This window comes from Lynx canadensis, chromosome D2 (assembly GCF_007474595.2).
Source record: "Lynx canadensis isolate LIC74 chromosome D2, mLynCan4.pri.v2, whole genome shotgun sequence".
In the NCBI taxonomy this organism is placed as follows: Eukaryota; Metazoa; Chordata; class Mammalia; order Carnivora; family Felidae; genus Lynx; species Lynx canadensis.
In genome coordinates, this window is record NC_044313.2 from 40,883,324 (window position 1) to 40,908,572 (window position 25,249).

The following is a 25,249-nucleotide window of genomic DNA, read 5'->3' on the forward strand; positions in this document are numbered from 1 at the left end:
GCAAAAAGTGATTGAGGATGTTCAAATATCATGAGCAGAGACTTTTCCTCCTCACTGAACAGGTGACATCAGCTCAGTGCTCAAATGACCCCGTGTCTTCATGCAAGAAGATGGTGGAGGTGGGTATCACACCCACGGGGCTCTGACAGTAGATTGTGAGATTTAATAAAACACCTGCATTCTAGGATTCAGTTGGGATTGTTTAAGAAAATGAGAACTTTGAGACTTTGGGCATGGTGGCTTCTGTCTTAGGACCTTCTCTTCCAGCAAATATCTGGGGATGCTGTGATGTTTCAGGAAGCGTCCCGATCTATAATAAAATTATAACATTTCTTCTTTTTTTTTTTTTTTGAGAGAGAGAGAGAGAGAGCAAGCAGGGGAGAGGGGCAGAGGGAGAGAGAAAATCTTAAGCAGACTCCACACCCAAGTGCACAACCATGAGATCATGACCTGAGCTGACATCAAGAGTCGGACACTTAAGCGATGGAGCCACCCAGGCGCCCCAAGTTATGATATTTCATCAGAAACCAAAGGGCTGCCCTAAAAAGAAGAGAAATTTGAACTTGGAATCAAAGGTGGCCGTACCACAAGTCTGATCTGTGCAGCCTCCCTCTTCCCTGTGTGTGTAGGGGCATGTGCGTGACCGGCTCTCTGCCAGCCAATGATTCCATTTCCTGAATCTAACCTGACAGGATCTAACCTAAAAGATTTGACCTAACATGCCTTTAAAGGGCAAAGTCAGCTGGAGGTTTAAGTTAGAGAAAGCTCTCGGAAAAAAAAAAAAAACCAGTTGTGGTATTTTTAAACACAAAAGACACAAACAAACCAACATATGAAATAAAACACAAAGCACAGTAGCAAACATATCAACTAAACCTTGTGTCGTATCAGTGCTATAACCTGGCAATGATTCAAACACTAAACAACAGAATGGCAACTTTAATATATACCATTAATAGCAAAATGTCTGCTTTTATTGAAGAAAAAAACAAAAACTATGTTGCTCTAAGCAGTTTTGAAATGAATATCTAATTCAAAACTTCCCCTGTGCATATAATTGCATGCTAATTTACATTTTAATTACTTCCTAAGAAATCAAAAGCATTTGTTGACAGTAGAACATAATGTCAACTTCACGGTGCACTGTTGGTGGATGCTTAATGAACTTAATTAGATAATTAGTGATGTTAATTATCCTTCTATTACGAAGATAAGGATGTCTCACAAATGATGCACTTGGTAAAGAAACATCATTAAAGGTATCAGTGTTTGCTTTGTTCATTTACTTCTATTTTTCAAACTCCTGTAACAAGGACTTTTGATAGACTAGTAACATTTAAGATTTCTTTAAAATGGAAAGAGAAACGCCACCATCTCCATCGGCCCGTGACTGTTCTTCCCCAGCGATCTGGATAGTAACACTGGTGTGAGTGATGCTACAGCTCTTTCAAACCCTCTGCTGTTAGGACCAGTCGCCCATGTTCATTTCTGGTGTGGAGTTTCTCGTTCGAACCAACTCCTCCCTGGTCACCTCTCAACGATGTGATGAGTGGGTTCTAACATCAATTGTTTGAAGAATGGTGTGCGTGTATGTGTGTGTGCACGCGTGAGTGTGTGCGTGTGTGTGTGTGTGTCAAGGGAGTAGAGGAAATGACTGAGAGTACCCTGATTGGGCGCCCAGACCACTGGAAGAAAACCTAAAGGGCAACTCACACAAGCGCCCCAAGCACACGCGCACGCACACCCACATGCACTCGCACACCGCACGCACAGGTGTTGCCCCAGCCTGACTGCGTTCCCGGGACCCTACGATGCTGTGTCTCCACCTCCATCACCAGGATGCCTTGCTCCCGTGGGAAGATCGGTTCCGGGTGTGGTGTTGGAACACCACTGCCTGCAAGACCAGGGCTATGATTCATGCTACAGAACTTCAGCTGCAGTGAAAAAGGGCACTTCAGGGTTTAAGAACTAAGATAACGGACCTCATCATTTTTCTCTTTCTTGCTCCCTAAAACCGCCACAACCAGAGTGTAACGGACGTCCTTTCTGGAAATAATTCTAGTCCAGACACACCGTGAAGAGCTCTAAGGCCAGGCTGGGGAGAGTGACACTATTTTTAGGGTCAGTTATCTCAGGAAAGGCAGCAAGAGAAAGTACGTGGTTGGCAGCCTTGCCCATGGCAATTTTAAAAACCAAGATTGCATTTAGCAGAAGACCTTAGTCACTGTGCTCCCATTCATAGAGCGATTTACCCTTTTCAAAGACTCTTTTTAAATCATACTTTCATTTCTTTCTAAGTGGTTCTATTTTTCTAACACAGTCCGATTTAATTACTTGCTCACAAGACTTCTTCCACCACTGAACACAGCAGGATTTGCCAACACAGCATTGTGATTTCTCAAGTGCTTGATTTCAGGTTTCTTAAATCACTTTTCTCTTTCCTATGATTTTCGGTGGCTTTGTCTCTCCAGCTCTTCTCCTGATTTGACAGTCTCTCTGTCCTGCTGCCACACCAGCGAGAACATATTATCAGGATTGTACCTCTCTCTCTAGAGCCTCTGGCTTCATTTCAGAAGTCCTCATGTGTCTTAATTTTCCCACAAATTCAGGCCACTTGCTTCCATGCATCTTGTTTTTTTTTTTTTTTTAGTTTTTTAAAAGTTTATTTCGGGGCACCTGGGTGGCGCAGTCGGTTGGGCGTCCGACTTCAGCCAGGTCACGATCTCGCGGTCCGTGAGTTCGAGCCCCACGTCGGGCTCTGGGCTGATGGCTCAGAGCCTGGAGCCTGTTTCCGATTCTGTGTCTCCCTCTCTCTCTGCCCCTCCCCCGTTCATGCTCTGTCTCTCTCTGTCCCAAAAATAAATAAACGTTGAAAAAAAAAATTTTTAAAGTTTATTTGGAAAGAGAGTATGGAGGGGGGGCAGAGAGAGAGGGAGAGAGAGAATCCCGAGTAGGCTCCACTCTGTCAGTGCAGAGCCCCACGTGGGGCTTGAACTCATGAACTGTGAGATCATGACCTGAGCTGAAATCAAGAGTTGGGCACTTAACCAACTGAGCCACCCAGGTGCCCCTTCCACACATCTCTCTTAAAGGCACATGTATCTCCTAGGAAAGTCCCTTCTCTCTTGCCCACAAACATCACGTTGAGGTAAACCTAGTCCTTGTGACAGCCTTCTGAATTTCAGATTTAAAAATTTTTCTACTTTAACTCTTACAGTGCAATGACTCTGGGAACTCGGACTTCTGTTCTCACAGTTGCATTTTGACTTTCTCAGCTGCTACCAGCTACTCTAGCACTTACTCCCCTTCATGTCAAAGCTTATTTCTTTCTATTTTCAAAAATCTCTTCTCAGCCCCACGGCTCTCCTGCCTTATGAGCCTTTTCCCAGGTGAGTGACATGTGAGGCCTCGGCCTTCAGTGCTGTTCACCCCCCCAAACTCTGAGGCTCCACAGCGCCCCACTCAACAGCCTTCTGTCCTCCTCAGTCCCCACCCTCTCTCCTGAAATGGGGCGCGAAGTTCTCTGAGGCTCATTGTGCCTTCAGCCTCAGCAAGACCAAAATCACAAAGCAGCAGGCGACAAATACAAACTTGCCAGAAAGAAAGACCAAGAACTGCTGGATGGCTCCCACGGTGCCTGCTAAAGCCTTCCCATTCGGCACGCTTGCTTCCTTTTCCGCAATTTTTATTTGGGTTTCATGATTTCTTTAAAGAGAAAATAAGTATACAGAAACATTTATGCGTGAAATGATATGATGTCTGGGATGTTGCTTGAGAATTATCCCGTGCAGAGGGGGAAAGTGGGTAGTGATAGGGATGAGACAAGATTGGCCATGAGTTGCAAATTGTGGACGCTGAGTGATGGATAGATACACGGGGATTCATTTTATTATTTTCTCTGCTGCTGTATATGTTTGAAATTTTCCACAACGATTTTTGAAAGAGATAGTGGGTAAAGTGCTCCGAGTTGAATGGTCAAAAGTGTCATTTCCTTTGCTGGGGACCCGAGCCAGGGCAGCCCCTCATACAGCTGGCCTCGGCCGGCACCCCTTCCTCCACCAGGGGCGGGGCTGCTCTGCGTCTGGGGGTGGGACGCCGAGCCTGGGCACACACATCCGGGGAGGTAGCCAATGGCAGGTCTGCAGTCTCCCTGCCCACACAGGTGTCTAGTCTGTGATCCAGGTCCCCATGAGTGGGCACTGACGGTCTTACGGGAGGCCCCAGTGCACCTGGTGGGCAGGGCGTTCACCCACAGGACAGTCATTAGAGACCAGGGACTTTGGAGCAAACGTGTTGTGCTTTTGTGCCTTTGCCAGGACAGGCACAGAATCCCTATGAAGAGCTTGTCTTTGGCACTTTAGCAAGTGCACTGTGTCACCCGTCACCCTCCGGCTGTGGTGCTTTTTCAACCCTTCTCTTACTTCTTATATGGCCCTGGCTTTCCTACATAAGCCATTTCGACTCTGAAAACAGCAACTGGAAGCCTGCTCAGCTACCTCCAAAAGCCATGGAGACATGTGGACACTGGGCCTGGCCCTGCCCCAGAGGGTCTTCCTGATTTATAAGCCCCTAAGCTCCTAAGTGTGGGTCTCCCTCCTCAGGTGGGGCCTACCTGGCTCTTGCATGAAATAGCGGTCCACACATGTACCACTGATCCCAGGAGGAAAGTGGGGGTAAAATCCAGCCCGTGCTTTGCTGAACAAGACATGGTCAGGCAGCTGCACCCACCCAGAGGGGCTGCCCCCTTTTTATGCGCTAGAACTGAGCTTCCGACACCCTGCCTCTGGCTTGTTCCTCCCCATTCTCTGCAGATCCAATAAAACCATCAGAATCGCACACCTCTCACACCTGCCACACCCAGGCGGCCTTTCTTTTCACAGCCTGATTGAGAGGAGGCCAGGGCCCCCTTCTTTTGCTCATCCCAGCCTTGGTTAAACAGAAGTCTCTTGTGTGTTCTTTGACTTCCACTGCTCCAGCCACTGCCCCTGAAGCCTCCTTATCTCCCTCCTAAGTGATGTCACAGCCCTGGTCTGGCCCTTCCCTCGGGGGCTCTAACCTCCAATCCTACCCCTACAAAGGAAACATACCTCTCCCCCATTATATAACACCCCCGCCCCCCCCCCCACTTCAGAAACATCTAGCATGAGCCATGGTGTCCTCCCTGTCTCCTGCAGTGACCTTGATCACCCCTGCCCCCCTGCTCACAGGCCTTGCAGCCACTCATCCTCACAGCCCCTTCCCACCCAGACCCCAGCTCTCATGTCCTATGTGCCCATTTTCTGTTTTCTAATGCTTTTTCTTTTCTTTTTCTTTTTTTGTTTTTTACTTATTTTTGAGAGAGAGAGAGAGAGAGAGAGAGAGAGCGAGCTCATACACAGGAGGGGCAGAGAGAGAGAGAATAACAAGCAGACTCTGCACTATCAGCACAGAGCTCAATGAGGGGTTAATCTCAGGAACCATGAGATCATGACCTAAGCCGAAATCAAGAGTTGGGTGCTTAATCAACTGAGCCACCCAGGCACTCCTAATGCTTTTTCTAGAGAGAAAAGAAAAGAAAAGAAAAGAAAAGAAAAGAAAAGAAAAGAAGGAAGGAAGAAAAAAGAAAGAAAGAAAGAAAGAAAGAAAGAAAGAAAGAAAGAAAGAGGGAGGGAGGGAGGGAGGAAGGTAGGAAGGAAGAAGGAAGGAAGGAAGGGAAGAGGGAGGGAAAGAGGAAAGAGGGAGGGAGAGAGGAAAGAGGGAGGGAGAGGAAGGAAGGAAAGAAGGAAGGAAGGATGAAGGAAGGAAGAACATAGGAAGGAAGAAAGGAAGGAAGGAAGGAAGAAGGAAGGAAGAAGGAAGGAAGGAAGGAAGGGAGGAAAGAGGGAGGGAGAGGAAGGAAGGAAGGGAAGGAAGTAAAGAGGGAGGGAGAGAGGAAGAAGGAAGGAAGGAAGGAAAGAGGGAGGGAGAGGAAGGAAGGAAGGGAAGGAAGTAAAGAGGGAGGGAGAGAGGAAGAAGGAAGGAAGGAAGGAAACAGGGAGGGAGAGGAAGGAAGGAAGGGAAGGAAGTAAAGAGGGAGGGAGAGAGGAAGAAGGAAGGAAGGAAGGAAACAGGGAGAGAGACAGGAAAGAGGGAGGGAGAGGAAGGAAGGAAGGAAGGAAGGAAGGAAGGAAGGAAGGAAGGAAGGAAGGAGGAGGGGGAGGGAGGGAGGAAGATTACATACTCTCTATTTTGGAATAATTCTGAATTTACAGAAAAGTTATATAGTACAGAGAGGTCCCGTCAACCCCTTACCTGCTTTCTCATAATGTTAATATTATACACTGCCACAGTGTGTCTACCATAGCTAAGAAACCAACATTAGTAGTTGATGTTTTTTCAACTTATTTTTCAACAAGGAAGCCTACCACTGAGTCGGCAAGCCGCACGCAGGCTGTGAAGAGGAATGGCGGGCCGGGGCACACGCTCTGGGTTTCTCTAAGCTGAAGGCGGACGTGAAGCAGCTTCCCGGACACCATGGGTGGCCTTTGGTGGCCTCAAAGGCGCCCAAGGTCGCAACCTCTGTCCGACAGGCTGATACCCACAGCCTTCACCCCAGGAGAGACCGTGACTTTACAATCTGATCCCAGAAGGGACTGTGATGGGGTCAGGAGAAGAAAAGGAAGAAATGCCATCCATCATATCAGACTCGCCTCAAAGTTCAGCTCACCTGCCAAGAGGAGAACATTGTATACTGAAAATGAAGATAGGTAAGAAGAGTTAGGAATGGCGTATCGTATGTCTCACTCGAAGGAACAATTCATCAGTGCTACCGAGCTGTCAGCTGCTGACATGATAAGGAATAACACCAAATGAATAATGTTTCCTCCAAAACCAACTCCTTTAATTACAAGCCTCTTCTTTCCAGAGGAGAGACAGAAGATGCAGAAACACCAATTTCATGCACTTGTGCCTGAATAATGTCTCCATGCTGCTTTTTCCAGATGGCGACCTTCTCACTGGAGGGACTAATGATGTGGGCATATTTAGGGAAAAACCAATAACGGAGTCTTTAACCTTCAACAACAAAAAGCATGTTGTACAAAATGTTCCTTGGGATACATTAGAAAATATCAATTACATTGCTCACTGAGGTGTAATCAGCTGTAATAATCAAAATTAATTTTTAAAAATAATTAAACAGACCCCAGGGCAAACAGTCGATGCTCTCATCCTATGACATCACAGCGTACATATGTACCTGAAAAGTTGTGCCTTCTGTTAGCAACAAAGGCATCTCGCGAGGATGAGTGATGGATGCAGGATGTGAAGGCTAGTGAGTTTCATCGCAGCAAAAAGGGAGAAAGCATTTTATTCCCTCGCCCCATGCACATCCTCCTATGCACATTCTCCTATGTACCAGGCACCATGCCCAGCCCGACCGAGTTACTGATATTAGATGCTCCAAAGCAAACATGCAGTTAATTTTTAAAATTAAAACATAGCACACTTTGGGGCGCCTGGGTGGCGCAGTCGGTTAAGCGTCCGACTTCAGCCAGGTCACGATCTCGCGGTCCGTGAGTTCGAGCCCCGCGTTGGGCTCTGGGCTGATGGCTCAGAGCCTGGAGCCTGTTTCCGGTTCTGTGTCTCCCTCTCTCTCTGCCCCTCCCCCGTTCATGCTCTGTCTCTCTCTGTCCCAAAAATAAATAAACGTTGAAAAAAAAAATTTTAAAAAAAACATAGCACACTTTGTTTCAAAAATAATTCATCCTTAAAAAATCCACAAGGTACTATAAACTATAGAAAGGATGAATAAATCAGATTGAAGGTAAGCAGGGCTCAAACAGGAAGGAAGAAGCAGGGAAAGGGATGTGTGCATGTGCAAGTTTTTTGCAGAAATTTATGCCACTAGGTGTGTGCAGTTTTAAGGCCTGGGTCATGTTTACCTCTCCGAGATTCTGAGTGCCCAGATCACCGTGCCCAGAAATAGGCCACTGACAGGAGTCACAGTTCTTCCTGATGCTGACAGCTGAGGGAGACGTCCCCTGTGGCTGCCCTCTCCCCACTTTCGTCCAGCCACACTGGTCTTTGCTGCCTCAGAGCATTCCAGCACATGCCTGTCTCAGTGCCTTTGCCTGATGGTCCTCTCTGCCTGACTGCTCTTTCTCCAGAAAGTCACTTCCTTATTTCTCTGCTTCTATGCCCCCCTTCCAGAGAGGACTTCTGACCACCTTCATCTAAACAACCACCCTCTCCCACTTACCCTGCTCGATTTTTCCTCGTTGCAATTAGCACCCTTCACATTTACAAATTTACTTGTTTATTGTCTGTCTTCGCCCCCTAAAATGCAGTCTCCATGAAAGCAGAGAATATGTCAGATTTTTCTCTCTTCTGTAACCTCAGTGCTTACTTCAGGGTACAAAGTAAGCACTTGGTAAATATTTTGTTGAGTGAGTGAATGAATGAATGAATGAACGAATGAGACCTCAATTGATGCAGAAGACAGTATCTTCAGCAGCCTGCCTTCACCAAAGACAGAACTGATTTAAAATATTTTCGCTTCCGTGTGAGCCCAGAGCAAATGGTGACAAGCCCTTTCTAGACCTACATGGCCTCAAGTATTGCAATCTATTCAAGCTTCTTTGGGTGAGCTATTTCTCAGTCGATCTCCCCAGGATTCAGAGGCAACTTAGCCCAGCCAAGTGGCCTAGGAGAGGATGGGGAAGTGGCTGGAGGCACATCAATAGTCTGCAAGGGCTCCCATACAATGCACATCCACGCCAGCATCCCAGCTGTCCCTTCCCTAGCTTCCACAGCCAGACGGACCTGACCCCTGGGGACAAAGCTAACTTGGTCAAAGAACAGAAGTTCCAGGGTGAAGCCAGGGGGGAAGAGGGGCTAGACCCCTCCTGTCACAAATGGCCTTGGTCAGGAGCAAGTGCTTAGGCGCCAGTGGGGACGCTCCAAGCTTCGGGGGCTCAGAAAAGCTATACTGCAGGTGAGATGGTCATCCCTTTGGCGGAGAGAACAATAAGGTGGGATCAAATTTTGGAAACTGTCTTCCATTTCTAAAGCACTTGCAGTTTCCAAGTGCTTCCTCATGTTCTAGTATAGACAGAGCACAGTTGTAAGATCAGGAATTGAGGCTCTGAGAGGTCACAGAATTGCCTAAGGTCAAGCTCAGTAGTACAGAGACAGGAGACCCTTTCTTGACTCTGCCATTTCCTGGCTGCAAAGCCCTTGACTGTTTTTTTGGGTTTTTTTTTAAGATTCAATGTACACATCTGTACAATCAGCCAATCAACAAGCTGACTGAGCAGTGTCTTCCACAAGCCAATGTGCTAAGGACGCATCCTACCCTCAGTTCTGAGTATGAGGTGGCCAGACACCCCAGTCAAGTTCATTTTGTTTTCCCTTCTATGTTTGTGCTCTGTCTCCCTATGTCCTAAATCCTCTTGTTTCTGAAGCTTGGAAAGAAGAAAGTCTCCTTCCCGGGCTACCTGAGCAGTTATAGGCAGCCTGCATTCCTCTTTTCTCCGCCGCATCTGATGACAGTACCCTCCCATCAGTCACTGGCCACAATGGACAACGGAGCCATTGAGACAGCAGAGCCCACATTCTGAGCAGGGGGGATTTGGAGTCAACCTCATTTTCCAAAGTTACATGGGCAGAAAGCTCCTGCTGTGTAATGGGTCTATCAACCATCGAGTCCACCTCCCTGGGGAGCCCCTTCCCACAGTTGCCCACAGTTATCTATCCCCTTGTGGAGACAAGGAGACAAAGACTCAGGGAAGTTAAGTAAATGGCCCAACGTTTCCCGATCCCAAGATCATGTCCATTCAATGACCACAGTCTGCCTCTGAAAATAAGTCAGTGACTCCAGCATTAGAGTATATGACACATTGTGCTTCTCAAGAAGAGCCTCAGTAATATTTCTAGTCCTATATGCTCCTGCAGAACCTTGCCACTTCCCCCACCAGAAGGTAGAGTCTATTTCTGCCCCCCTGCCCCCCGCCACCTTGAACCCAGGCAGAATTGTGTGCCTGTCTTGACCAAAGGAATGCAACAGAGGTGAAGCTACATCATGGAAGGTGATTATTCCGCCTGACTCTCTCTCTGTATCTCTCTGTATCTGTCCATCTGTCTGTCTGTCTGTATCTCCTTCCCCCTTATTTGGAAATTAGCCCTTGAAACCCAGCCTCCAGGTTGTAAGGAAGCCCAGGACCTACGGAGAAGCCGGGTATAAGTATTCCAGACAGCAGTCTCAGCTAAGGTCTCAGACTGAAGTCAGCAGCAACCATCAGCTGTATGAGTAAATGAGCCTTCCAAGGATCCCAGCCAAGGCCCCAGACATCATGGAGTAGAGGCACCTCCCCACCCCTTCCGTGCTCCAAATTCCTTACGACAGTGTCCATGATCACAAAAACCCATTGTTGGTGCCACTGAGTTTTAGGATGGTTTGTTATAGAGCTTTAAAGAAATTAATTTCAAAAAATCCCAACAACTCAGCCCCACATAGTCAAGAGGATCCACCGCTACATCTCCTGGCAATGGTGCCAATGTTTTTGACCCCTTTGCTGAGCTCTTACTGAACTGTGGGCTAGTGCTCTCTGAGCACACCTGACTCAAAAGGAGAATAGCAAGTAACACTGGTTCGGGTTTTAATGCCGTAAGCAACCCCTGCTCTTGGAGCTCCAGGGGAGCCCATAGTCACTTCAAGTTAAAGCCAGCCTAAGACCTGGTTCCCCTACATGTAGCTGCAACTGGGAAATCACATGCATAACCTTAAATGCTCAGAAGCACATGGAATTGAGTCATACCTAGGAACAACAGAGAGAGAAGACATGACTCACGGGATCTGAAACAAATGCCTGATGCTTCTCCAGGGAAGAGGGGTCTGAGCTCACCTCTGTCTTGCACTCAGGGTCCTTGGCCTGCCTCCCGGGCATCAGCCTCATGGCTGAAGACAAGCTGCCACTCCACGAGGAGACCTTGCTCGGATGTCCCACATTCGAGCGGCTGGCCAGCGACTTCTTCTCAGATGCTAGGAACAGGGAAGCAAAAACTGTCAGAGGTGAAGTTGAAAGGAGGATACACACTATTTTGCAACTGGCTTGGCTTTCAAAGGGCCATCCAGGATCACAAGCCTCTTGCGCCTCCTCCAGTAAGGAAAACAACCCAGGCTACAAGTTTACACTGCCGTCTTCTAAGAAATTCAGTGTGGGTTTCAGGGTCACCAGACCTGGCTTAGACCCCTAGCTCCACTGACTCAAAGTGAGATGCTGGACAAGTTAGTTAAGTCCTTGAGCCTCAGTGTCCTCATCCTGCAAACTGGGAATAATAGCATCTAACCTCATTCTGGTGTCATGAAGAGTAAATAAGATTATGTGTTTCAAACACAGGCCATCAAACATAGAGAATTTTCTGTATATGATTGTTGGCAACAAGAGAGCCATTTGTAAGCATGGGGTGCATCTCACCATTTTATTCACTACATGTGCATGGGGATATACGTCCTATTTTATTAACCTTTTCCCTGAAATGAAATCTGACACTTTGACCTCAAACTACACATGTATATACATAGGCATGTACATACATACGCATTTTCCAGGGTTAATTTGGAAAGCCGATAAATAAAAGTTCTATACCGCCGGGCAGTCTGGGATGACACACATGGAAGTAACTAACTCCTGAGTCACTGTCAATGTTGTGATGCTAGAAGACTTCAAACAAGTACGTGAGCCATAATTCGAGAGCAATGACCACTTTAAAAACAAAATTGAGGGGTGCCTGGCTGGCTCAGTTGGTAGAACATGTGACTCTTGATCTTGGGGTTGTGAGCTCAAGCCCCACACTGGGTATAGAGATTACTTAAAAATAAAATATTTTAAACAATTAAAAAAATAAAAACAAAATTAAAACATCATTCCTGCAGGTGCAATAACTCATATGAGGGGGGAAATGCTGAATCACTGAAAGAATGCAAGGGTCATTAATATCTTAGGGATGAAAACTCTCACTTGAAACATGAAGAACCTGGGAATCCAGGTCACTGCGTGATTTGGTGGCAAGGTTTCAAAGCTGGTAGGTGAATATCAGGACAGGACTTAGAATCCTAAGCTCTAGACTAGACATGGTAGACAGAGCTAGAGATCTAGCTCTGACATGGCACACTCTCTAAGAGATTACTAGAATCTGCTTGCACCTCTGGCCTTCCTTTCACCCAAGATGCAAAGCAGCTTTCATTCTTCACACTCAAAGATGCATGGGGTTTCAGTAATCCCCACCAAAGGGATGAGAGAGGAGGTCTGGGTGGAAAAGGCTCTGGGCCCTGAGTGGAACTTTGGGCAAGTCCACATCTATGAGACTCAGCAGTTCTGTTCCCTGGAGCCAAGTGGACAGAGACCTAAGTAATGCTGCCAGGCCTTGAGCATCATCTCCTCCCAGAGTGGGGTAATCTCTTCAATCTTCACTTCTCTGTCTCCAGGTTTCACAGAGAGATCAATCTTGAAGGTGTCCTCCAGCTCCTGCCGCCTCTGTGCCACGAGCTGCTGCCACAGGGTCCGCACTGTCTTTTGGATGTTGTGCTGGACTAACAGAGAGAGTATATCACACAATCAGGATGGCTTCAGTGCCTGTCCCAGCAAAGGCCGGAGATAATGTATCACGGCTGCTTTTATTGCATCTTTCTTGAATATCACTCAAGCTTTGCAACTTCCATCCAGAAAGCAGTCAGTATGTAGACAATGCTACCAACATCCATGTGAACTGGCCTTTCCCCCACCTCTAACTGCCCACCACCAGGTCCTGTCTGCCTCGTATGTTCAGAGCTGGGAGACACGATTGATGGGCACAAGAAATCTCTTTCTCCCACCCCCAAGTTTCATTAAATACCAACGGGAAAAATACTTATGTAAGCTCTAGGTAACCAAATACCACCCCCAACAGCTCCTTCCAATGTACCTTCTATGTTGAGCCCTCAAAGGAATGGACACCAAACCCAAGACTATGCCTAGGGACCTAGGACCCAAGCCAGTCCTCTTTCCTGGCACTGCATCATGCTTCCCACTGCCCACCAATCTCAATGCCCTGGATTTGCCCAGATATGAGCCAATCTACCAGGCCAGTTCTACCTGCTATGCCCCATAATTATAATACCCTGAACATTGCCTAAACACCCTTGGATCTTGAACCACTGAGTCACTCCTCTAGTACCAGCCCCTACAGTCTATTTTTTCTACCCTAGAAGGATGGACATTGCTCAGTTCACTCTTCTAGCTAGACCAAAATACAAATATTTATGTTGTAATTAACAGTGCGCCAGAGTATATTTTCAACTCATGAGAGTTTTAAGCACTGGATTTGGGCACCTATGTGACCAAAAAACAGAGGCCCTTGTGCCTACTATCTGGTATCACAATGTGAGTGGCACAGTCAACAAACCAAAATGGTGAAAGAAAGTCTGCTGAAGCTTCTTAGATCAAAACAGAGCAAGAGCTAGGGGCGCCTAGGTGGCTCCGTTGGTTAAGTGTCCGACTTCAGCTCAGGTCATGATCTCACAGTTCATGAGTTCCAGCCTCACATCAGGCTCTCACACAGAGACCGCTTTAGATCCTCTGCCTCACTCTCTCTCAAAAATAAATAAACATTTGGGGTCCCGGGGTGACTCAGTTGGTTAAGCATCCGACTCTCGGTTTCAGTTCAGGTCATGATCTCACAGTTCATGAGTTCGAGCCCTCCATTGGGCTCTACACTGGCAGTGTGGTGCCTACTTTGGATTATCTCTCACCCTCTCTCTCTGCTCCTCCCCTGATCACACTCTCTCTGTCTCTCAAAATATAAATTAATTAATTAAAAAATAAAAAATAGATAAACATTTTTTAAAAGAGCAATTTCTTTTTTAAATTTATTTTCTTTAAAAAAATTTTTTTTAAACGTTTATTTATTTTTGAGACAGAGAGAGACAGAGCATGAATGGGGGAGGGTCAGAGAGAGAGGGAGACACAGAATCCGAAACAGGCTCCAGGCTCTGAGCGGTCAGCACAGAGCCCGACGCGGGGCTCGAACTCACGGACCGCGAGATCATGACCTGAGCTGAAGTCAGAGGCTTTTTTAAATTTATTTTCAAGTTAGCTAACATACAATGTAGTCTTGGCTTCAGGAGTAGATTCCTGTGACTCATTGCTTACATACAACACCAAGTCCTTATCCCAACAAGTGCCCTCCTCAATGACCATCACCCACTTTCCCCACCCCCACTAACCCTCAGTTTGTTCTCTGTATTTAAGAGTCTCTTATGGTTTGCCTCCCTCTCTGCTTTTATCTTATTTTCCCTTTCCTTCCTCTATGGTCACCTGTTAAATTTCTCAAATTCCACATATGGAATTTGATGGGTAAAAATCATATATCTTTCTTTCTCTGACTGACTTATTTCACTTAGCATAATACCCTCCAGTTCCATTCACATTGTTACAAATGGCCAGATTTCATTTAAAAAGAGCAATTTCTAAACACATGGATCTGGCTGCTACTTTTTTTTTTTTTTTTTTTTTTACAAATTGCCAACCACCTTTACTTGATTTGATGTAAGCAAATTTAAAAAATGAACTCAATCAAGCCAAAAAATCTCATAGAAATAATGAGTTTATTGACTCCATTTTCTAGAGAAGAAAGTTGAGAGAGAGCTTGGTAAAGGACTGAACAAGAGGAGGTGACATTCCAGTTCCCATATCTAGCGATCCAAAGGAAAATTCAAGAGACCACCTGAGAAGTGAAATCAACTTATGGTGAAATCCCTAGAATGTTAGTAAGTCACCAAGTTCTTAGTCTGACCAAGTCTCACAGAGCTGAAGAATGAGATCCAGAAGTTAGCACCACTCACCCACTCTCCCAAAAATAAACAACAAACAACATGTACCATCATTCAAACTTGGGAAGTCTTCCTCTCCTTTTTCTCTTACTTCTTCATTTGGAGAAAGAAAGACTTGATGATAAGGAGTCATTCTAGGCTTGGGTTCCAGTCCAAATCCTTCTGGATAACTAGGAGACAAGAGATTTTTCACTATAAACTCCAGTTTCTTTAAGATCATTCCATTGTTCTTTATTACAAATAATCATCCTCTAAACTCAATACATATCAATTGGAAAAACTTGTCTAATCAAGTTAAACCAAATATGTCATGGCAATTTCTGTGACAGATATTACAGCATTCTGGAAAATAGGAAAACTTCTTTTTTTTATTCTTGTTTTATTAAATCTAATCCAGGCTCCCAGCAGGCCTCCTGAACTCTCTCCTGGTTTCCCAATCATCAGGACTGATCATTTGTTTTTGTAGACTCCCAAAGTATTGACCTCTACCTTTGTTTGGCCCTGATCTCATCCACTTGGAAGGGGCCAGGCAAGCTTCATGGGCCTGTGACCTGTGCAGTTGTACAGGGTCCACACTCAGAAAGGCCCCATGCTTGGACTCTGCTGTCCCTGTCTTGAAATTCTTAGTAAATTTTGAACAACACATCTGCATTTTTTGCAGGATCCTGCACATCACGTAGCTGGTTCTAAGTGCAGGCATAGGGGTTTACATATTAGGTTTCCCATGAACCGTTTGCTCTGGGGCCCCTTCAATCATGTTAATGTCCACATGCCTTCTTCTCTGGGCCCCTTCAATCAACCAAGCAGAATAGACACTCAGTACATGTTTGTGGATTGAACCAAAAACGACAAACAAGGAAATGAAAATATACCATTATATGAGAATATCCATTCTTGAAATTTCTAGGATAAAGTCCCTTTAGATTTTAAGGCCATTTAGCTACCCAGAGGAATCTGAGGAAGGTGGAAATCCAAACATACACATAGGGTGGCATCTGCCGTTCTTACCTATGCTTCCAATATGGATAGACTTAATTCTTAAAATACAAACAAGAGAGAAGACCCTCCCAATTTAATCTACCAAAAATGGGTTCTTTTGTTTCACACAAATAAAATAGCAAATGCCTCCTCTGGGCTAGGAGTGTTTTGCAGTGATTCCCAGGGAGTTTTAAGACAAATCAAGTCTAGAGTTTTGTAACATCCAATAGTCAATTTGACAGAATTTTTGGATTTTTTTTCAAGTAGTAAGATATAATAGGTACTGGTATAAAAACAACAACAACAGCAACACAAAGACAAGAGCAAAGTGTAATATCCCATAGCCCATCTTTCCTCTACGCTCAGCATGGCTCTATTAGTAACAGATAGCATTTATGGGGCACCTGGGTGGCTCAGTCGGTTAAGCTAGATTTCGGCTCAGGTCTTGATCTCACGGTCTGTGGGTTCAAGCCCCGCATTGAGCTTTGTGTGCTGACAGCCTACTTGAGATTCTCTTTTTCAAAAGTAAATAAACATTTTTTTTTTTTAATTTTTTTTTTTCAAAGTTTATTTATTTTTGGGACAGAGAGAGACGGAGCATGAACGGGGGAGGAGCAGAGAGAGAGGGAGACACAGAATCGGACACAGGCTCCAGGCTCTGAGCCATCAGCCCAGAGCCTGACGCGGGGCTCGAACTCACGGACCGCGAGATCGTGACCTGGCTGAAGTCGGACGCTTAACCGACTGCGCCACCCAGGCGCCCCAAAATAAACATTTTTTAAAAAGAGAGAGATAGCATTTGTAAGCATATAATCCCAAGGCACTGCTGATACAGAATATTAACACATGAAAAAAAAGAAAGTGCATATACACAGAAAAATCTAACATATTTCAAACTTCGGACTTCAAGAAAAGGATTTAACTAAACTTATTTCAATTTCTTTTTATTAGAATTTCCTATACAAGTGTGCTTATGGATATCATTTTATATCACAAATTGTGTGTGTGTGTAATTTTTTCTGCAAGAAAATTATGCCCGCCTTGCATGATACAATTTATTATATATTTTTTCCATTCTAAGAGTGCATTTATCAAATGTTAATATTTCTAAAATCTGGCCGCATCATAAAATCAATGTGTATATTCAATGTCAAGCTTTCTGCCCCTAAAATGAAATCAATAAGATATCTTACAACCTGAGAATTGTGGAAAAGGGGTAAATTATTAATCCATGATGATTCTTGCTGCTCAGTCACATGGACAGATTATCAAACACTGCCCATAATTTGGACAACCAGATAACCGATATATATACCATTTGTATTGGCCCCAATCAAGTGTCCCTCTAAAGCTTTCTTCTCTGCATTGACCACCAGTAGGCAGGAAACAAGTAAGCAGTCCTTACCTTCTCTCATTGAGCAGCAAAAAACAATACATGAGACACAGGAGGAAGCTGGTGTTGGAATTATAGGTGGCAAAGATAATGTCCCAGTGTTCCTGTAGGAAGCCCAAGACGCTGAGAAGACTAAGGCATTCGGAGAGCGATTGCTGGGGCTTGGACAGGCAGTAAAGAATGACTTTATTTAAACTGCTGTACAAAGCACTGATGATAGCATCCCTTGGAGAAGAGGCATTCTCGATGACCTGTGTCATAAAATAAATACACATACACACACGCATACCTGTGAACACTTTGTGAGTTTAAATGCTAACCCAGTTAAGTGAGAAAATGATACAATCTTAGAATCTCTTTTGGATTTCAAAGAGTTGACATGATCTGAAATTCAAATAGGGCTACTTTCCTCTACCTCTGAGCTTCTATTTAAGTGAATGATCACTAAAGTAAATTCAAAAACATAGATTTATCAAAAACTTGTGCTGAAAAGAAATTTTAAAAACATAAAAATTAAAATTAAAAATTAAAAAGTTAAAAAAAATAAAAGAAATGAAAAGCTTACCACCATCATATTATAAAAAATAGATGGGAACCAGAAATTTCTGAAATACTGGTAACATGGTTGACATTCAGTGTATGAGAACATGCTATTTATAGTGTCTAATTTTTAAAATATATTATTAACTATTAATAGTATTTATATAGAGAGTGTTTACAATATTCCCAGTATCATGCTAAGCATTTTTGCATCCATGAACATGAACTGTTCATTTAAACATCATAATAAAATGAAGTGAGCATTAAGATTATCCTACTTTAGGGATAAGGAGGCTGAGGGTCAGAGAGCTTAAGTGGTCAGCAAGGGTCAAACCCACATCAGACATTGAGTCGTGCTCTTAACCACTGTATCATCTAACAGAGATGGGAGTCCAACAAATTGTAGTACATGAGAAACTTAGAGGGGGAAGGCAGAAGGTCCTGATCTGTAGCCTTAACACTGATTGGTCCATCCATCTGTTTGGCTTCCTTGCTTCATTGTAACTAACAAATAAAAAGTCCTGGAGATCTAATGCACAGCATAGTGATTATAGACAATAATACTGTCTTATAAACTTTAAAGGTGCTAAGAGACCAGATCTTAATTGTTCCCACCACAAAAACGAAATGATAATTACGTGACTTGATAGAGGTGTTAGCTAACACTATGGTGGTAATCCTATTGCGATATATAAATGTATCAAATCAGCATTAAACTTATATTCTGTTATATGGTAATTATATCTCAATAGAAACAAATCAGAAATTTTTAAAAACAAAAGACTCCATAGCCAAAAACTATGTGCAAAGTGTTTCAGTCTACTAGAGAGATCATTCGTTAATTATAGATTGCTCTCTTAGAATTACATCGGTAATGTAAGAATTTATACCAGTGAATTTAAGTTTTATTTAAATCTGCTGGAATTTGGGATTTATGTTTTTATCATCATCCTGTCCTGCTCCTCAGATGGGTCACATCTGTCAACCTGAGGTTGAGGTTTGTGAGAGTCACAGGCAGTGAGCAAGAGAGAAGGATGACGGATGTGTGAGGAGCTTAGTCTGGCCTGGCACCCCCTGAAGGCACATCAGCCCCAGTAGGCACCCACTCTGAGTATCTGCCTTTACACTGCGGAGCTGCTATTCATTGGACGTTTGCATCCCCCCAGAACACATATATTGAAACCCCAGGTCAGGTCTCTGGGAGGTAAGTAGGTCATGAGGGTGGAACCCTCATGGTGGGATTAGTGCCCTTATAAGAAAAGACAAGAAAGAGCTTGCTTCCTCTCTTTCTCCAGCCCATGAGGACACAGGCAGAAGATGGCCATCTGCAAACCAGGAAGAGAGCTCTCCCCAGACACCAGATCTGCTGGTGCCTTGACCTTGGACTTCCCAACCTCTAGAACTGTGAGAAAGGATGTCTTTTGTTCAGCTGCCCAGCCCAAAATGTTGTCAAAGTGGCCTGAGCCAAGTAAGACAGGACCTCAGTGGCTTCCCTCATTTCTCAACACCACATCCCAACAATCTGATTCTAATCCCCTCAGAGACGACAAGGGATATCTCTCCCATCTTGGGGTTTTTCTTGAGAAAGCATCTGAATGCATTCTGTTCGGGCTTGCCCAGAAATGTGCATCAGTCAGAATCACTATTGCCCTAGGAAATGTGCCAAGGCCCAGTCCTGGGGTCTGGGGCTGACTGCAGAGACAGAGGTGTTGGGGACACTGACGTCACCCTCTCTACGAAGCATGAATCCCCCTGGGTTCTGCTGCAGAGGACATGCCAAGAATGACTGGCAGGAGTTTCTGGAGGCAGATTTCAGCTTTCCAGCATTCACTGGTGCCCCACTGGCTGGGACTGCCTCACACCATCATGAGCTCCTCAGACAGGGAGGGCTCAAAGAAAGACTGAATGACCACTTGTCAGGAAAGGTTTCCAGAATGTGAGGTGAGGGCAAAGTAAAGGGTTTAATTCTAGAATTTTGAGAGTATGATTCTGTGTGTGTGCACACATGTACAATAAAGAACGCACGCACATGTACACACACATGCTTACGTCTAAAGGTGTATGTATAGGCACCCATTTGCACGTGTGGGTGTGTATGTAGATCCATCTGGGGAGGGAAGGAGAGCACAGTGGGAATAATAGGGCTAGGAAAAAGTACTCTTGTGGCAATTCAGGAAAGCTCACATGTGACCCATGGAGGTGTATATTAAGAATGAAATGAAATAAGTCTTTTGGAAATAAAGAGCTTTTTGGACCTTTGTTGCTCAGGTGCCAGCACAGGGGGCTGCAGCTCCCAGTCACTGAGATGGATCTCAGGTGGCCTGAGGTAAGAGCCCTGCAGGACACTCGACATCCACCCGGTGCTACCTGGGCCATCAAGGTCCTCTTTCCTCTCACCCATCATGGAATCTATTTCCAGGAAGGACAGCAGGTCCAACTGGACCGACCAGATAGCAGCCAACAGTGAGTCACACGGACACTTGGTGGGTCAGTGGGAGTTTCTCCCCCACCATGGCCAGCCCAGGGTTCTTACCAACATGATGTGGTCTATGACGAAGAGAAGAATGTGTCTGGGGTCAGCTGAGAACATCCCACTGTATAGTTTCTCCACCAGCTTCTGGGTGAAGTAGGAGATGCTCGCGAGTGAAGGAGTCAAAGCAGCTTCTGCATTCGGCTGAGGCTCTTTACTGCCTGGGAGCGGGGGTGGGAGGACACAGACCAGGTCTGAGAAATCATCAGACTTCAAATGGTCTTCTCTCCACGACAGTCTTCAAGCCCCTCACGGTAACCAACCACATCTCACTCACCTCTGTATACCCCATTGTAACCTTCTGTATACCCTGTTGCTGGAAAATGGGGTCTTACACACAGTAGGTGCCCGATGTACACACATTTTTTTTCTCAAAGAAAATAGGTCTTTAACAGTGTAGTCAGTGATATGAACCAAGTGGGGAGAAGGCAGACGAGGAGCAGCATTTCTTCCAGTAGGCATTTGGGGGGAGGGGGAGGAGCATTTAAGGCATATGGTAAATGGGAAGGCTGTCATGGTGACCCGAGGCCCTGTTGGGGCAGAGGATAAAGGGACAGAGGATAAAGCTGCCACGTTGAACTGTCTGTGCTCACCATCATGGCAGGCACTGTGCTCAGATGGGGATGTGATGGTCTCAGCTAATTCTTATAACGACCCCCTGAGTTAGCCACAACTGCCATCCTCACTCACAGCTTCAGGCACCTGCCCTGAGTCACATCGCCATCTAGTGACAGAGCCAAGAGCGGAAGTGGGAATAGCAAGCTTACGCTTTTCACTGCTCTACCTTACTGCCCTTCCCCAAGAATGACCAAAAGTCAGGGTTGCCACGTTGTGGGGCAAGGAAGAGTCCAGAAGATAAGTAAGCCATGTCACTAAGGATTCCATGGCTCAGAAACCACAGAGAGGACTTTTGTTTAATCTTGTTGGGAAGGTACAGCTTCTCTGGAACTAAGTATTCTGAAGGAAGCTTCAGTCTGAACTTCTTAGGGGCAATGGCAGTGTCTTCATCCAGGTTTGTCCATTTAAGAAACACTTGCTGTGCCCAGTCTTGGGTGCAGAGAGCAAGATGCTGAGCAGAAGAATGTTAAATTCCAGTCGACATCTTGACTTCCCTCATGGGAAGAGGCCAATCCTACTGAAGCCAGAGGAGAACTGATTTTAGCTCAGAGGCCTTCTGCCTCTGAGTGGCCCAGTGATGGCAGGGGTGTCACGGAGAGTGGAAAGCATGCCTCCCCTGGGGCCTCGAGGCAGCTTTTGGGAGGTTTCATCACAGAGTCATGGAGGGGCTGACGTGCAGGTGGAGGACATCTTCCCATGGCTCCTAAGAAACACTGCAGCATTGTGACCTGGGGGCTGGGTCAGTAGCTGGTGGGCACACTGGCTTTCCTGCTCAGCTTCCAGAAGCTTTGTGTCATAAAGGAGGAGAAAGTCACCCCCACTCACCTCTGAGCATGGGCATGTTGCCTCCACTCATCGTGTGAAATATTTCCATGGTGGAAAGCAGGACCTCAGATTGGAAATCCCGTTTCTGTTGGTTGGTGGCATTGTCTGGAGAAGCCTGGAAGCATACTGGGGACTGAGAGAGTGGCCACACGACCATCATGTCCACTTAGTGCTCACCGGCTCATACGCTAATACTACATCTGCTGGGAGTGTAGGCTGCAGAGAGCTCACAACTATCCTTCTCCAGGGCACTGCCCTCTGCTGATGAAGTTGCCTCACCGGTGAGGTGATGCCCCCTTGCTGGATGGAGGAAGCAAGTTGTGGAACACCCAGAGGCAATGACTACCAGGCAGATGCCTCAAGGTGAGGCCAACTCTGGGACACACATAGCACACCTGTGTTCCCCGTGGGACCAGGCTGTGGCTGAGACCATTTCTTAGCTAGCTTCTCCCCCATCTCCTTCTGCATTCCTTCCCTGCTTCCCCTGAAAGCAGAGCCCCCGGTAAGTCACTTCCACAAAATCCCTGCTTCAAGTTCCTTCTGGGAATCTGGCCAAAATCTGCCCTCTTCCATCTATTCACATACTGCTTGGTGAGTTCCCTGCTGTGCAAAGGGTCTGTGGTTCCCACCATATCACTGCCGTCCCAAGAAATGTTCTCAACCACCAGCCAAGGAGGCTCACGGACAGACCTAGGTGAGCTCTCAAAAGACATCAGCTCTCAGGTCTCCTTGGGCATGCCCTGCCCTTGTGGTGCCCACGCCCTCCCAGACCTGTTCCCACAGCACGTGGCCCAACAACACCCTTTCCAACTCACCTCCAGGAGCACTTCCAATGGCAGCCACTGCTTGGGATTGGAGGCCACCAGCAAGAGCTCCCTCAAGAGCAGCTGCGTGAAATCCCTCAGCTGCTTCCGGGCGGGATGTGACTTGGCAGGAGCCTGTAGGCCCTCTGCAATGCTGTTGCCTTCAGTCGCAACCCCGGGGTTGCTGGCGTTCTGGGCAGGCTGAGTCATGGGCTCCTCAAAGACAAGAGAATCCCAGCATGAGCAGCCCGCCCTGCCTCAAAGTGCTTTCACATTCACCTCTGAGGTGTGCACAGGTGGGATTCTTATTAAACCCATTAACACATAAGGAAATCAAGGCTCTGAGGAGGAAAGAGACTTTTCCAGAGTCCCACTGCTTATAAGGTGGCGGGCTATGGTGTCTGGACACGAGATAGGTGGGAGCCATGGAAAGAACCAGAGCATGGAGCAAGAGAGGCCTGCAGTGGTAAGCAATGAAGCCCAGGGTGTGTCCTGGGCAGGCCACTCCCCTCCTCAGAGCCACAGCTCACCATCAGCCACGTGGCAATGATGAAAAGGACCCACAAAGACATGTGAAGATACAATGAGAGAACAGCACATATGACAAGGCCTGGCCCCATGAACTATGGTCAAGAAAGCCTGTTCCCACCTCCTGGTGGAGACCTCACTCACTTTTACTGCCTGCCAGGCTCGGCTGATGTCGACAGACAGGAGGACCCTCAGGTGAGAGAAGCAGGACTTCCTCAAGTCCTGGCATCCAAGTCCCTGAAGCACGTTGGCCTTCACTTTCTCATTTTTATGTTTATAAAAATATTGGGAGATCAATGAGGCAGGGGTCATCGGCTCAGATGCGTCCAGGAAGACATGGGGACGCTGGGAGGCCAAATGACACATCCAAGGACATACGGCTGGGGGCTTCTGACTCCTGGCCCATGAACTTTTCATGCACATTCATCTGTCAGCACCTCCCTTTGCTCATTCACAAAATTAACACAGCCATTCTTAATTAAGCCATAAAATGAATTTAATGGCACCTAGGGAGGTGGTGACTGCATTAATTAGCTCCATGCGGCCTTGACTGGAAAGATGCCATATATATTCACAGCATATCGAAGCTTTGCGGCCACCAGCCTTCTGCGTGAAGAGGGCTTGTCACACTTTCTGTACAACAAAGGCCTCTTGAAGCTGACTTGGAGCTGGGACAAGGCTAGGAGGTGTGGGGATAAGTGCTCTGACACTGGAGCCAGGAGCCCCAAGACAGGGTCTGGCTCATCGGCAGTCACTGGGGAGGTGACTTTGGGCCAGGCCTGCCCCCAGGCAGGAACTGTTGAGTATGAGGAGGAAGAGCCCTGGGTCAGAGTGTGCTCCAGAGCTGCGGGCAGGCAGCCGGCTGGAACCCTGACTTAGCAGGCAGATGGCAAGCCTGGCCTGTGGGTGTAGGAGCTGAGGTGGGGACCTGGGCCGAGAATGTCAGGCCGTGGACTTCGGGGTCCCGGCCACCTCCAGAGGCCCCAGTCTGGGGGTTGGGGAGGGGTGGTCTGTAGGACTGTCCTTCCTCCCTGCCTGGCCTGGGGGCACCTGGCTTCTGTCCCATCCACCACCTCTCCAGGGCTGTCCATAGTGACTTCCTTTGCTCTTTATTGCATCTTTTTTTTTAGCATTTACTTTCCCCATATGCTCCTTTAGTTGGTATTAGCCCACCAAACCATTTTAACTTCTTGCAAATCTTCTAATCTTTGTATTTAGTTTTTTCATTAAAACTAGTTACTCAAACTTTATTTGGCCATTGAATTGTATTTTAAACTGACTGATGCAAAGGACATGAGCCTTGGGGTGAGAGAGTGAGGTTTCAATCTTGGCTCTGTCACTCGTGAATCATGTAAACTATAGCCAGTTTCATTCTCTCAACCGTTTTGTGAGATGGGTCTTACGGCTCCCACTAAACACAGCAGAAACTGGCCAGTCCCGCTCGGCCTCTCTGGATCTCACTCTCCTCTTACAGACACCACCCGCCCAGGGTGCTAGTACGGTTAACCCAAGCACCAGGCTCAGGACTGCTGCAGGTGCTCAGTAGATGCTGTCTGTCACCATGAACACACTTCTAGAAAAGATTAACTGAAAGAGCACTTTCGTTCATTCATTTGGTTGTTGAGCAAATAATTATGGGGCAAATATTACACACCCACACGGCACATGGCATGGCTTCTAAACCTCCCACTTATGCTTCTAAACCTTCTAAACCTTCCACGGCATGCTTTCTAACATGTTTCTTTAGCTATGGCTATGGATTCTGAGACAGGCGTCATAGTTCACCCTCCCTGCGGGGCGGTCTCAGGTTCCTACTGCACTGTGGTAGGGGCAATGAGGGGAGGTCTGTCTGCCCTTCCTCTCCTGCCCCTGCCTTCCCTTCACACTGTCCTTACCTGCTCCTCTCAGCTCCTAGATGCTCCGAGCCCATTGGGCTCCCTTGGCCTGCTGGGCCCCTCTTCCTGTGGCCTACATGCACACCATGTTCTCAGGACCCAGTCGGCCCTCTGCCCTTCCAACATCAGCTTGTCTGGCTCTAAGCTGAGCCCTCAGCAAACCCTCTGACTGCACGGAGTCCTGAGTCGTGGACTGCAAACAGGATGAGGGTCCTGAGACCAGACGACGGGACATTCCTGTTCCCCGTCCCCTGGCTGGTGCATAGGCCACTGGCCTCCTGGGATGTAACTTGTTGTTTCACCTTAGCAGTG

At 46.5% G+C, this 25,249-nt stretch overlaps 1 protein-coding gene across 8 annotated transcripts in view; it reads right to left on the reverse strand.

The window, feature by feature from the left end:
• The window catches only part of WDFY4 (WDFY family member 4), a 295,461-nt gene that overhangs the window by 133,487 nt on the left and 136,725 nt on the right, over window positions 1-25,249 (reverse strand). For 7 of the 8 annotated variants that reach the window (XM_030335436.1, XM_030335430.1, XM_030335431.1 and 4 more), the window contains 7 exons: window positions 22,527-22,730; window positions 21,712-21,826; window positions 20,272-20,429; window positions 17,211-17,449; window positions 14,876-14,997; window positions 12,365-12,550; window positions 10,863-10,999 (listed from right to left, as the gene is read on the reverse strand). In XM_030335436.1, coding sequence (XP_030191296.1) covers window positions 10,863-10,999; window positions 12,365-12,550; window positions 14,876-14,997; window positions 17,211-17,449; window positions 20,272-20,429; window positions 21,712-21,826; window positions 22,527-22,730 — 1,161 coding nt within the window. The remainder of the gene's footprint in view (window positions 1-10,862; window positions 11,000-12,364; window positions 12,551-14,875; window positions 14,998-17,210; window positions 17,450-20,271; window positions 20,430-21,711; window positions 21,827-22,526; window positions 22,731-25,249) is intronic. The other variant, XM_030335435.1, reaches the window with a different exon arrangement.